The sequence below is a fragment of the Megascapheus bottae genome, chromosome 33 (assembly GCF_031878675.1).
Source record: "Megascapheus bottae isolate mThoBot1 chromosome 33, mThoBot2.hap1, whole genome shotgun sequence".
NCBI lineage: Eukaryota > Metazoa > Chordata > Mammalia > Rodentia > Geomyidae > Megascapheus > Megascapheus bottae.
Genome location: NC_143541.1, coordinates 5,186,862 through 5,200,228, shown reverse-complemented (window position 1 = coordinate 5,200,228; position 13,367 = coordinate 5,186,862). Strand labels below are relative to the sequence as shown.

General features: G+C 40.3%; 1 protein-coding gene across 3 annotated transcripts in view; it reads left to right on the top strand.

Moving 5' to 3' along the window:
• Rad18 (RAD18 E3 ubiquitin protein ligase) overlaps positions 1–1,914 on the top strand; it is a 55,327-nt gene extending 53,413 nt beyond the window's left edge. Inside the window, exon 11 of one of the 3 annotated variants that reach the window (XM_090323765.1) lies at positions 658–1,914. In XM_090323765.1, coding sequence (XP_090179891.1) covers positions 658–760 — 103 coding nt within the window. In that variant the 3' untranslated portion in view covers positions 761–1,914. The remainder of the gene's footprint in view (positions 1–657) is intronic. The other 2 variants (XM_090323764.1, XM_090323762.1) reach the window with 2 other exon arrangements.
• Positions 1,915–13,367: the final 11,453 nt, after the last annotated feature.

The window sequence follows — 13,367 nt, the reverse complement described above, 5'->3', positions numbered from 1 at the left end:
TCTCTGTTGCCTTGCTCCAGCCATGGTTGTCTTAGGTCAGCCATGCTCCTATGTCACAGGGATGACATTCTCCCAGCACTCCTCTTTCCACTCCACCCTCCCTCCCATTGTCATGTTTCTTGGTGTCTCTGTGAATCATCTTCCTCACAGATGGGTAGATGGAGGGCAGAAAATGAATTTCTATCCTCCAGAGGTGGATGTTGTAGATCTTGTCATTTCTCCAGAAGTAGTGAATCTTTACCTGCAAGTTTTCAAAATTATTCCCTGTCCTTGCCTGTGAGCAGACCGATTTCCCTTCTGTTCTTCAAGGGACAGTAGAACTTTGCTTGAGCCCAAGGGGATAGAAAGTTTCCTGCTCTTCTCTCAGTAACCCAATCTGGCTGTTCTTGATAGCTTAAGATGTTAAGCAGAAGCGTAGACTGCTAGATTTGAATTCAGAAGAAAGATCACTTTTCTGTGATCTTTGCATTTGCACTGTTTATCATTTATGAAGTGAAGATGATAATGATTATAGTAGCTACAGGTTTGTCAATGGAATAGATGGCTATCTGAGGTTTTAATGCAATAATACCTGTGAAAGTCTTTATAGGCTAGACATTGCTTTAGAATGGTGCTTATTGGTTTCTAAAGTATCCCTTCTTTTCTTTTTGTTTTCAGAAATGATCTTCAAGACAGAGAAGTAAGTCCAAGACAGAATCGCCGGACAAGAGCAGCTGAAAATGTTGAGATTGAGCCAAGAAACAAGCGTAATAGGAATTAGTGTGGGCCTTTGCCTGCTTTTCTAATATAGTGATAGAATATGGTATTTTAATTACCATATATAGGGTGTACATAATGTAACTACCCAAGGGAATGTGTTTATTCTAAATGTAATAATTTTTTTCCCATGCCTCTCCAGAAGCAGAAAAATACTACAAAACGCCTCCCTTGGTCAATTGCCTCCTGCATCTAAAAATTTCTCCCTGGAAACATTAGCAACCACACATTTGCCAGCTTTCCGGAGTGGGTACACTGCTTGGCAAAGATATTTGTTTTTATTTTTGAATTTGAGGATGTCCTTAGGTGGTTTTCCTTTTCTTCCATAGAGATGGCAACTTCACAAATCCTCTTTATCCTAACAGGCAGCTGGCTTAAGAGTGGCTGTGTGCATTATAATTCACACCCTTGGAGTGCAGGTAACCGGCATGCCCAGCATAGCAGCCACTGGATGGTTGTCACCCAACAGTTTGGTGCAGTTGTTTGTTAAACTCATGTTTTACATATTATTCAGAGTAGAGTTATAATATAAAGTCACAGTAATTTAAGTTTTAAAAGTCATATCGTTAGTATTGTAAGTTAAAATCACAAAGTCACAATAACTGAAACCATGTGCATATTGTTCTGATGTGGCACTTGAAATGATTGCTGTTAGGACTTTTTCACATGGGTCAGCCACATCACTGACACTTTGAATCCTAGCTGTTAAACAAAAGGTATGCAATAAATGGATTTAATAAATGAATAGATGCTTAAAAACAATGTCATTGGGGGGCCAGGAGTTTGGCCTAGTGGTAGAGTGCTTGCCTAGCATGCACAAAGACCTGTGTTCGATTCCTTGGTACCACATACTTAGAAAACGCCAGAAGTGGTGCTGAGGCTCAAGTGGTAGAGTTCTAGCCTTGAGAAAAATCCAAGGACAGTGCTCAGGCCCTGAGCTTAAGCCCAGGACTGGCCAAAAAAACAAAACAAAAAAAATAATGTCATTGTAACAGCATCCTGTGAATCACTGAGTAGAGGCTATAAATGATGATAATGAACTGTTATCTGTGGCAGTGTGTCTCCCTGATTCCAGTTCCTACTGCTTGCTTTTGGTGTTTCAGAGCCAGCATACTCCCACCCTTGGCCACCGCCCAGTCTAAACACGTCAGCTTTCAAATAACTTGACAGAAAATTTGGCAGGTGTTAAAACAACAAACTCAATTACCGTGCCAGGAACAGCATTTGTGGCATCCCTTTTCCAGAGAATGCCTCTGTTGGCCTTTTTTTTTTTTTTTTTTCTTATGCTTCCGGGTTTCTGATAATGTGGTGTTAAGGCAAGATTTTGCATTTTTCACACAGAAATCTGCTGAGATCTCTATGTGTTCCAAGTGGTTATAGAATAATTTGTCATAGTCGGTTCACTGCCTGAAGTCATGAGTGCTGCATTAAGAATACTGGGTATACTTACAGTCAGCACTAAGGACCCAAATGTAGACATTCTGGATCATGAAACTTCCACTGCTTCCTCCTCCCGAGAGGAAGGTGAACGACTGGACGATGTCAGCATTAAGACCAGCAGGCAGAGCAAAGAAGTCTCTCAGCTCTTCTCAGCAAGTGAAGAGCTCAGTAATATGTTTGTTCATCCCACTCTGATATCATCAAGGGAGTCCCCCTGGGGCTCAGACACTTAACCTGTCTGGAGACACAAAGAGAATCTGAGCGGTGCTGGGAACCAATCCTGCTGCATTGTACACTGACCCATAGTCCCCAGTGCAGTCGTGAGAAATGCACCCGAGCCCAGCCACTACACTACTCTACAGGAACCGTGAGACTGTTTCAACTGGAAGACTGAAAGTGATGAAAACTTCTGAAAAACAACTTGGCTTCAGATGTGTGAATTCCAGTGTGGAGTCATAAGTCATAAGAAAAAAAGCAAGGCAACAGGTCTCTTCCAACAGTTAATGGTTTAGCAAAAAACAATTTGATAGTGAAGTGGATGAAATTTCAAACAATGAAGTCCACAGCAAAGATAAGATTGGCCAGTAGGGTTAAAGCACCTGGATGAGTTCCAAGGATACAAACAGCCGAGTTAAACAATATAAGACAATATAAGAATAAAAAGGAGGAATTTGAAAACAGAAATCCTGGAAAATCAGTGGAGTGCTGGAAATATACAACTCAATACCTCAAAAAAATCAATTATAGACTTTATTAGCATCATGGAATAAGTTGGAAACTGTTGGGGTTTGAAGAAAAAGTAGAAGTAGATAAATTAGACAAAAACAAAAATACTGAAAATATAAACATACTGTCTAAGACCTCTGGAGCACCATGACCAAACCTGTGAATCATGGTTATACAAGAAGAGAAGAGGAAAATCAGCTGGGTGTTGGTGGCTCCTGCCTGTAATTTTAGCTACTTGGGAAGCTGTGATCTGAGAGTTGCAATTCAAAGCCAGCCCAGGCAGAAATGTCTTATCTCTAAGTAACCACCAGAAAATTGGAAGTGGAGCGGTGGATGGAAGTGGTAAAGTGCTACCCTTGAGCAAAAACAGCTCACGCACAAAAGCCAGGCCCTGAGTTCATGCCCCATGACTGACCTTCCTTCACAACCCCTCCAAAAAAGCCAAAAGCATTAAAAATGTACTCAGCAGACGAATAGCAAAAATGTTCTCATTCTTGAGAAAGACAGGGGCATCCAGTACAGGAGGCTTTCCGAACACCAGATAAGTATGATGAGAAAAGAAATATATCTAGACAAAACAATTAGAATACTAAATATACAGAACAAGATATTGAAAGCTGTGGAGATAGTGACATGTCATGTCAAAGAAAACCCCTCTGGACAGCGGGAACTAAAATCAAGGAAGGCATAGAATGATACATTCCGAGTTTTCCAAGGAAATAATTACCAACAGAAATTAAATTATGCATCAAGGCTATTAGTAATTGAAGGAGAGATATAAAATTTCCACCATTAAAAACTAGAGGAATTTGTGACCACTAAACTAGTACTGTTAAAGAACAAAAAAAACTAAAAGAATTCTACACACAAAAAAGGAAGATAAGGACACTTGAGAAAATACACGAAAGATTAAATTCTACTAGACAAATATATTGGCAAGTGATGATTCATACAAGAAAGAAAAAAGGACATGAAATACTACATACTTTTCAGCATTACACTGAATACCAACGTTCTTAGTGTTCAGAAGATATAGAATGGATGTTGGATTAAAAAGAATTACCTGACTTGTGTAGGAACAGTGATCTCATTGGTTTAGGATGAACGCATGATGAAAAGGTTTTCTGAGTGAATAGTCCCTTAAACATGCAAGAGTAGGCATACTTGTATCTGGTGAAAACAGAATTTCAAACCAAGAAGAGACTAAAGTCACTTCATTTTTACAAAGGTAACAATCCCTGAAGAGGAATTAATTCAACAAACATCAACATACCCATTTTCATTAAGTAACCACCACCAGAACTAGAAGCCTGGATCGAGATCAACATAATAACAGTGGGAAACTAGAATGTCATTCTCACAGGTTATCCGGCTAAAAATCACACATAGAAACTTCAGAATGGTTTTAATAAGCATGACTAGAATATGTCATCCTGTAGCTGCAAAATATACATTCTTAGCAGGTGTTGGAGCTTTCTCCAGAACAGGTCATATGTCATAGGCCATAAACAAGTCTGAACAGGTATAAGGTAATTGGAACAACCCTTCTATTCTAGGAGGCCACAATAGAATAAAACGGGAAGGCCGAAAAATAAACCACAGAAAATACTCAAGCACACACAGACTGAAAATACATTGTTGAACAACCAAGTGGATTATTGGAGTCAGATGGTGAAATCAATAAATTTCAAGGGTCTATTGAATTTACCAGAACCACTTGAGTACAGCAAAGACAGTGTCAAGAAGGAAAGTTTATAGCTGAGTGCCTTCATCTCTTACACACGATGAGATTAAAAAGGCAGGTGGAGGGCCAGGAGTTTGGCCTAGTGGTTAAAGTGCTTGCCTAGCATGCATGAAGAACCGGGTTCGATTCCTTGGTACCACATACATGGGAAAAAAAAAGCCTGAAGTGGTGCTGAGGCTCAAGTGGTAGAGCTCTGACCTTGAGAAAGTCCAAGGACAGTGCTCAGGCCCTGAGCTCAAGCCCATACTGGCAAAATAAATAAATAAATAAATAAAAATAAAAAGGCAGGTGGAGGGGGGATGCACCTTAAGCTCAACTAGTTATACCCTAATTAGCAGATGGAATTGATAATGACTATGGCAGGAAGTAATGAAATGGAGACTAAGCAACACTTTTTTTCTTTTTAATGAAGCAAAAAGGTTGTTCGTTGAAAGGATAAACAAGGCCAGGGACTGGTGGGTCATACCTGTAATCCTAGCTACTTCGGAGGACACTGAGATCTGAGAATTGCAGTTGAAAGCCAGCTTGGGCAGGAAAGTTCAATCAATTACCAAAAAGCCAGAACCATGGAATTGCGTCTCAAGTGGTAGAACATTAGCTTTGATTGAAAAATCTCAGGGATAGCACTCCTGAGTTCAAGTTCTGGGATTGGCGTGCGCACGCACACACAAACACACACACACACACACACACACACAAAACCCACAACAAAAACTCACAAACCCCAATGAGATCCAAACTGCTCTTAGGGAAGACTTTGACTATATTCTAATAAGCTAGACAATCTACAAAAAAATGGATGTTTCTAGATGCCGTGACTTACCAAACTTGAATCAAGGAACAAACCACATAAACATCTATAGCAAGAAAAGAGATTGAAGAAGTAACATCCTACTGAAAAAGTCTAAATGAATTCTGCTGGACATTGAAAGAACTAACACCAATGCTTCTCAGACTTCTATAAAGTAGAAGGGCGGGGACACTACCAAACTCATTCTATAAAATGAGTATTACCCAGATACCAAAACTGGAATAGAACACAACAAAAGAAAAATTATAGCTTAAGTCAGAGATTAGAATACTCACAAAGCTCTAAATGAAACTTAACCTTGAAGAAATTGAAGACATTATTAGAAAGCCCTGTGTTCCCATGTTCATGGATAGGAAAAAACAATGGCTCTATTGTGGTAAGCAATCTACAAATTCAGTGCAGTTTTCATTAAAATCCTGTAATCCTTTACAGAAAAAGAAAAAAAAAACAAATACCTTTTTTTTTGACAGTCCTGGGGCTTGAGCTCAGGGCCTGAACACTGTCCTTGGGTTTTCTCAAGGCTAGAGCTCTACCACTTGAGCCACAGCACCACTTTTCTTTCCCCTATGTATGTGGTACCAAGGAATCGAATCCGGGTCTTCATGCATGATAGGCAAGCACTCTACTAGGCCAAATTCCTGGCCCAGAAGTATTTTTATGGAAGTATAAGAAACCCTGAATAACACAAGTCATACCAAGAAAAGTGAATAGAGAGTTCATCAGAACTCTAAATTAGACTCATTTTCTGACCCTTCTGTAGCACTGTTATATGTCTATCTGAAGGAATATAAATTAATATACAAGAGACATACTGAGCTGGGAACCAGGGAGGGTTTCATGCCTTTAATCCTTGTTACTCAGGAGGCTGAGACCTGAGGATCATGGTTCAAAGCTAGCCTAGGTACTGGGAGACTCTTATCTCCAATGAACCACCAGAAAACCGGAAGTGGAGCTGTGGCTCAGGGGGTAGAGTGATAGCCTTGAGCCGAAGAGCTCAGGGACAGCACCCAGGCCCAGAGTTCAAGCCCCATGACTGGGGAGAGAGAGAGAAAAGAGTATGCTGTGTCATTTGGGGGGAAATGGATGGAATTGGAGATCTTCATCTTTAAGCTAATATCGCCTATTGTCACCTTTATATGGGATTTAGACCTACAATGCTGGTGGTGATTGTAACTGTGGGACACAGTGCTAAAGGGGTACTGTCTGGTGTAGGGGTGTCATTAGACAGGGAGAGGGAAAAAGGTGGGTTCTGGGAGAGGGGTGAAAAGGTTCAAAGTATGTTGTGTTTGTGCTTACAAATGAATCCCAGCAAACACAAAAAATGGAGGAATGCACTTGTCCCACGAACCTTATACATCCATGGAATTGTCCCAAGAAGCTCCTTTGTGTTGATGATGTTTGCTAACACAAGGTAATAATGGAAGAAGGCCAAAAGCAGCACTAGTTGCTGTCTGTGAGCAGGTGTGGCGGATCTGATGGGAGGTAAGTCATCCTGCCAGCCAGCACAGAACTACGCATCCATGTGAATTGCCAAAAATGAAAGCTGCTGAAGTTAACTCTTTATAAAGTCCTTGTCTCTAAATCCAGTCACTGGCAGGTCCTGGAAGCTGGTACTTCATCTGTTTACCTTTAAGAAAATGCTTACAACACTCCATAGAATGATCTAAGCTAAAATCTTAGTGGTATCCAGCCAAGAAGCACTGCCTAGTAGGCATTTATTGAGCCCTATATGTTATTCCTTAGCATATGTTTAATATCTGTACATTGGGAGAAAAGCATTTTATGTCTCTTGAACATAGATAAAGACATTTAGCTTAGGTAAATGTCAGATCCAGAATTTAAATTGATAAGCTGCGAATTCTAAAATAGTTCTTTTCATGAAACAAATCCTACGTGATCACTCAGCTTCCTTCTGCCTCTCAAGGATGTCACGATTGTCGTCAGTTCTGTTTGGATGCATATGGCTTGGGTTGATGCTGTGGGCTGCTGCATTACTTGAAAAGGACATACACATGGTTCTGTTGGGTCAGGCCTTCTTTCACCTTCTAGTTTTCTCCAGTCTATACCAATTAGTGATGTTTGGAAAATGAGTTTGTGTAATATTACATCATGTGACAAAGATTTATGTCAAAAGCGGTAGACAAACTTGCTGTGATGACTCGTGTCTGTAATTCTAGTTACTCGGGCACAGACACAGGGGTAGGAGATGGGAGGCGGTAATGAGTTGGAGCCCAGGCAAAAACGGGAAGATTCCATCTAAAGCAAGCTGGGCACAGTGTAGCTCACGTGTTCCACTGCGGGGAAGCAAGGTGACTGCGTGTGCTGCTGCATGCCTGTCATCTTCAGTCCCACAGGGTCACAAACCAGAATGACCAGGTGTCAAGGGAGACCAGACCTTGAAAATAACCAGTACGAAAAAGGGCTAAATGGCATGGGTCGAATGGTATAGTGCCTGCCTGGCAACCTGGGACCCACTCTCCAGTACTAATGAAGAAGAAAACAGAAGTCAAATAGAGAAGACTTTGTGAAGGACTTGACTTCTTTTCTTTTCTGTGTGCTTCCTGGCCCTGTTGAGTAAGAATTATCTTTTTTTTTTTTTTTTTGCCAGTCCTGGGCTTGAGCTCAGGGTCTGAGCACTGTCCTTGGACTTTCTCAAGGCTAGAGCTCTACCACTTGAGCCTCAGCACCACTTCCGGCTTTTTTCTATGTATGTGGTACCGAGGAATCGAACCCGGGTCTTCATGCATGCTAGGCAAGCACTTTAACCACTCGGCCAAACTCCCGGCCCTGAGTAAGAATTATCTTGATGGGAGCATTTCATATGGTTACTGTGCTTGAATATGAAATCTTGACTGTGAGTTTCTCAGAACCAGGACAATCTACAGCAGAAATGATAGACTTCAAAATTCTTAGCATCTGAAGAAAACATCCATTTTTCAAACGAGAAACGTTTTTTCCCTTACTAAGTGACTTCTTGCTTGTAGAATTCATTATTGTGATCATTTTTCCTTGGTTTTAATGTTTTCAGACATCCTTGACAACCATGACTGTACACTTTCACCATATAGGAAGTAACTCCCCTCCCCTTCCCTGCTATTTACAGGGATCACAAACCTTAGACCATTCAGAATCACATACAAGTTCAGGCCTAATTGTGTTGCTACTTTCTCGACATCCCTAGCAGAGATCTGATTCCTCCCCTCCCATCAGCTCTGCCATGTTGCTTGAGCAGCATGAACACCTAGTCCAGCTGGAGAATTCTGTTTCACCTAGGATACCACCCTCCCTGCAGCCCTGAGATGTAACCTTCAAGAGCTCAGGCTCTCCTGCCTCGGTTTCATTCCCTCCTGACCTGGTTGGGTTCCTTATATGCTCTCCTAGTTGGATAGTATGCTGTAACCTGGACCCACAGTGTTTCTCATTAATTTTTTTTTCCCCCGCCAGTCCTGGGCTTGAGCTCAGGGCCTGAGCATTGTCCTTGGACTTTCTCAAAGCTAGAGCTCTACCACTTGAGCCTCAGCACGATTTCCAGCTTTTTTTTTATGTATGTGGTACCGAGGAATTGAACCCGGGTCTTCATGCATGCTAGGCAAGCACTCAACCAGTAGGCCAAACTCCCGGCCTCATTAATTTTTTTTTTTTTTATAATACTGGGATCATGTTTGTTAGGTGCTATACCACTAAGCCACAGCTTTACCCCATTATAAAAACATTTTCATTCTTCCCAAGCTCTTTCTCCTTTCCCTTCTTCAACTTCCTTCCCAGCATGTATGTAAAAAAACAGTATGTATGTATGTATGTATGTATGTATGTATGTATGTATGTATGTATATAAAACTTTCTCTAGTGGAAGTTAGAGGCCAGAAGGAAAACATAGTAATCAAATGACTACACATTAATGTACAGCCACAGCCAGTATATCAAAAGTTATGGGCATGGTGTTAAAAATGCATGACTTTCTCAAGACTCCCCCCCTTATAGCTTCCATTGGTCATAAAAACATGTGTCTAACCATCCATCTGTATGATTGGTTGCATTTTGCACAAGTGTTCTCCACTGGGCATGTAGGTTTCTTCAGTTATGAATAATTCACATATAGATTCCTTGATTTTTTAATAATTTTTATTGTGATGAATAGAAGGGATACATTATATTCACCAGATAGAAGGTGCATAACTTCACAAACATTGTACCCTCTCTCATGACATGGTCCCCATTACCCTCCCACCCTCCTCCCGCTTATCTTGATTTCCCCCTTTCCCTATCCAATTTCAAATAACCAATTAAGCACATATAAAATATATCAGATAAGGTGAAAAAATGTAACAGTACGAGATTCCTTGACTTTTTTGGTTAGGTTCTTAGGAATGAAATTCCTGGGTCATACACTTTTAATAAAAGGTGGCCAGGTTTTCAAAACAGAAAGTACCAAGGTATTAAACAGCAAGTTTGGTGGGTTTTTAATACTGGATAAGAAGATCTGCACCAGAGCCTTTCAGTGAGAATTTCATAGCAAGTGAATTGGTTTGCATGTGGCTATGTCTGTTAACTGGTAACACTGATAGGGTCTAAAATGGAAAGTGACTAAGTAGAGACAATTCTATAGCTAGAAGCAAACAAAGACTTGTTGTTCCAATGCAATAGTATTTGTATTTAACATCTCTGGGGAGAATAGCTAGAAAATACTGTTACATGTTTTAGGCTTTGCATGGCAGCTGGATGCATTTTCTGGCAAAATGCTGTTCCTCTAAGATTGGCCAAAGAAGCCCAGCTGGTTTGGAGACCAGATAAATAGGCGGCAAACAAGGCTGGTGTTCTGTGATGAAGGTCTCTACGTGAATGGAAGTCAGGGGGCAGTAAGGGGGGAAGTTTTGAGTCCCTGTGTTTTCTGGCTTTGGAACTACAAAAGCAACACAATTGAAACACTAGGACTCCACACAATGTATTTTATTCTTGTTTGGACTGCATAAAGCTTTGCATCACATCTTTTATGTAATATCTGATTTTGAGCAACCCTAATACAAATGTACATTTATAAGTTTTTAGATGGATCTATTTATCTACTTATGTATCTATCACCTTTCCATCATCCATATCTATTTCTATACAGCTAGGTACCTGTCTATCCTGTATGCATGTGTATCTATCTATCTATCTATCTATCTATCTATCTATCTATCTATCTATCTACCTACCTAGCTATTATCTATCCATTTGTCCATCTGTTTATGTGCTGTCATGAGCGCAGGCCTTGAGCTTTCTAGGCAAGCACTCTACCATTGAACTAAAATCCTAATCCCTGAAACTATTTTAATATTAATTATTTGAATTCTAAATAATATCTTCTGAGGCATTTTAATTTTGGCAACGTAAGTGGTACATTTCCAAAAGTATAACATGTTCATAGAGCAATTTGTTTTCTATTCCCTGTACATGGTATTGAGTTACTTGGGTCAAAAACTTGAGTTGGGGCTAAGATAGGATATCTCATGGCTGACTTATCCATTTTGTCACATGAGTAGAGAAGAGCTTTGATAGAGACTTGTTTATTCATGTCTGGTTCAATATCTCATATTGCTGACCAGAAGAGGAAAATAGCTGAATAGATTTTCCTAAAAGTCATACTCTGTCTTTCTGTTTTTGTTTTTCTAGCAAAGCAAAAGAATATAAGTGGGCAGTTGTGAGCCACTTGTGTTTAAACTAGCCCATTTTTAATCAGGATAGTGTATTGAGAATGCAGAGAGCTGTTTGTTAAGACGTTCTAGTGAAAGATGCTCTAAAACGGAATCTAGAAGAAAGTGGTTAGCCAAAAGAATTGTCAGCAAAGAAATTGATTGAAAACATAATGACAGGTTTTAATTAAATGTAGACTAGAGGTGTGGGTGGTTCGAACAAGGTAGAAATAGTACAGTCTGTGATGAAGGACCACAGTTATCTCAGAATCCCTGGGAGCAGGACATTAGAATGTGAAAGAGTCATGCAGTGCTTAGCATTATTTTGAAGGCTCTGGCCTGATTTGCATCCTAAGATGGATGAATACAAATAATGCCATGTTATCTCAGCCTGGAAGTGGAAATAGGGAAAACTTGATCAAACCAGGGTAGGGCTAGAAAGAAAGAAGAAAATAACCAGACAACAAAAACAAATAGTTAAGAGAAAATTAAGATGAACGCCAACGTATCAGCATTATGCATATAAAAGACTGAAGAGTTTATTTACATTCATTTGTGTTTTTTTCAGACAGGATCTTGCTCTCTAGTCCAGATTGGCCTTTACCTGGCAATCTTCCTGCCTTGTACTCCTGTGCACTGGCATGCGTGGAAATCACTTCTTGTCCTTGTGGCTACAGGATTAGGTCTCCAACAGTCTGGAAGGTTCCATCTATGACCAGTTGGTCCTGTTGCTTTTGAGCCTCTGATGAGGAATGCATATGGCAGAATATAGCCAGTTACCTCTTGGCTTGCCTGCTTTTGCCCCCACTTTTCCCTATTTCAGTTGATTATATCCCCTTTCATGCTTGCTCAGGCTCTACTACTTTGAGCCACAGCGCCACTTCCAGTTTACTGGTGGCTGATTGGAGATAAGAGTCTCACAGACTTTCCTGCTTGGGTAGGCCTTGAACCTTGATCTTCAGATCTCAGCCTCTTGAGTAGCTAGAAATTGAGGAGTGAGCCACTAGTGCCTGACTTTTTCTTTTTAAGGCAGAATACATTTTCTTCTTCCTTTCCTCTCCTTTACTTTAATTTTTTTAATTCTATTTTCCCATTGAAAATGCCTACATTGTCCAGTCTGACCTTGAACTAGAAATCCTCCTCCAACTTCCCGAACAGCTAGGATTACAGATTTCTATCCAGAGCTTTTCTTCAACACTTACCAAAAGAAGGAATCGATTTCTCCATAGATGGCCATTTTGTTTATGAATAATGCTGCAATGATCACTGACTTACATTCCTCCTCCCTCACCAGACACAAGCACTGTGATGAGGAGAAGCTGTTATTGCTGAGCTTGCCAGGCTTAGAGTGATAACTGGCACATAGTAGGCCTTTGAAAACTTCGTTCTCAACCACAGAGGAAGCAAAATCTAAGTTGAGTGACTAATGTTTCCCTTGTGGAAGCAAGCTGTAAACTCAGGGACCTGACTTGTATTCACCTCTATAATCCCAGGATTCTCAACAGTGTCTGAGCGTAGGCGATGAACAGTGAACCCATATAGAATGAGTCCTTGCTGAGGAAGCAGACAGGTCTTGGGCAAAGGCCCATTGAGCTTTTTCCTCCCTTCCTCAATTTCCATCTTCCCTTCCATCTGCTCTTCAGCTGTTCCAGAAATGTTTGAATTCAACTCAGCGGAAATAACACCCATTTTATCATTTGTTTGAACTGTTTACCACTTACTCCAAATCATAGAATATTAAGTTTGATGTATCCATGTCTATCTCCTCACTTAAGTGTATGAACGTCTATATTGTAAACATTTTGGTGTGTATGCCAGTACTAGGGTTTGAACTCAGGACCTGGATTCTGTCCCTTAGCTTTTTTGCTCAAGACACTGTCATTTGAGCCACACCTCCACTTCCACCTTTTTTTTTTTTGGTGGTTAATTGGAGATAAGATTCTTACAGACTTTCTTACTGGTTTCAAACCATGGTTCTCAGATGTCAGCTTTCTGAGTAGCTAAGATTACAGACATGAGCCACTGGTGCATGGCATTTTTTTGGAACTTATAAACACTAAATTCATTCCTGTTCCAGTGTAATGTGTTACATTTTCTAGTGGAAATATCCACTCCCAGCTAAAGAATATTACAAGGACCAGCATAAAAGACTTAAACTTATGCAAAGTATTTTCTATTTTTACCTAACCCTTAGCCTAGAGTCTTATTTGTTTGAATT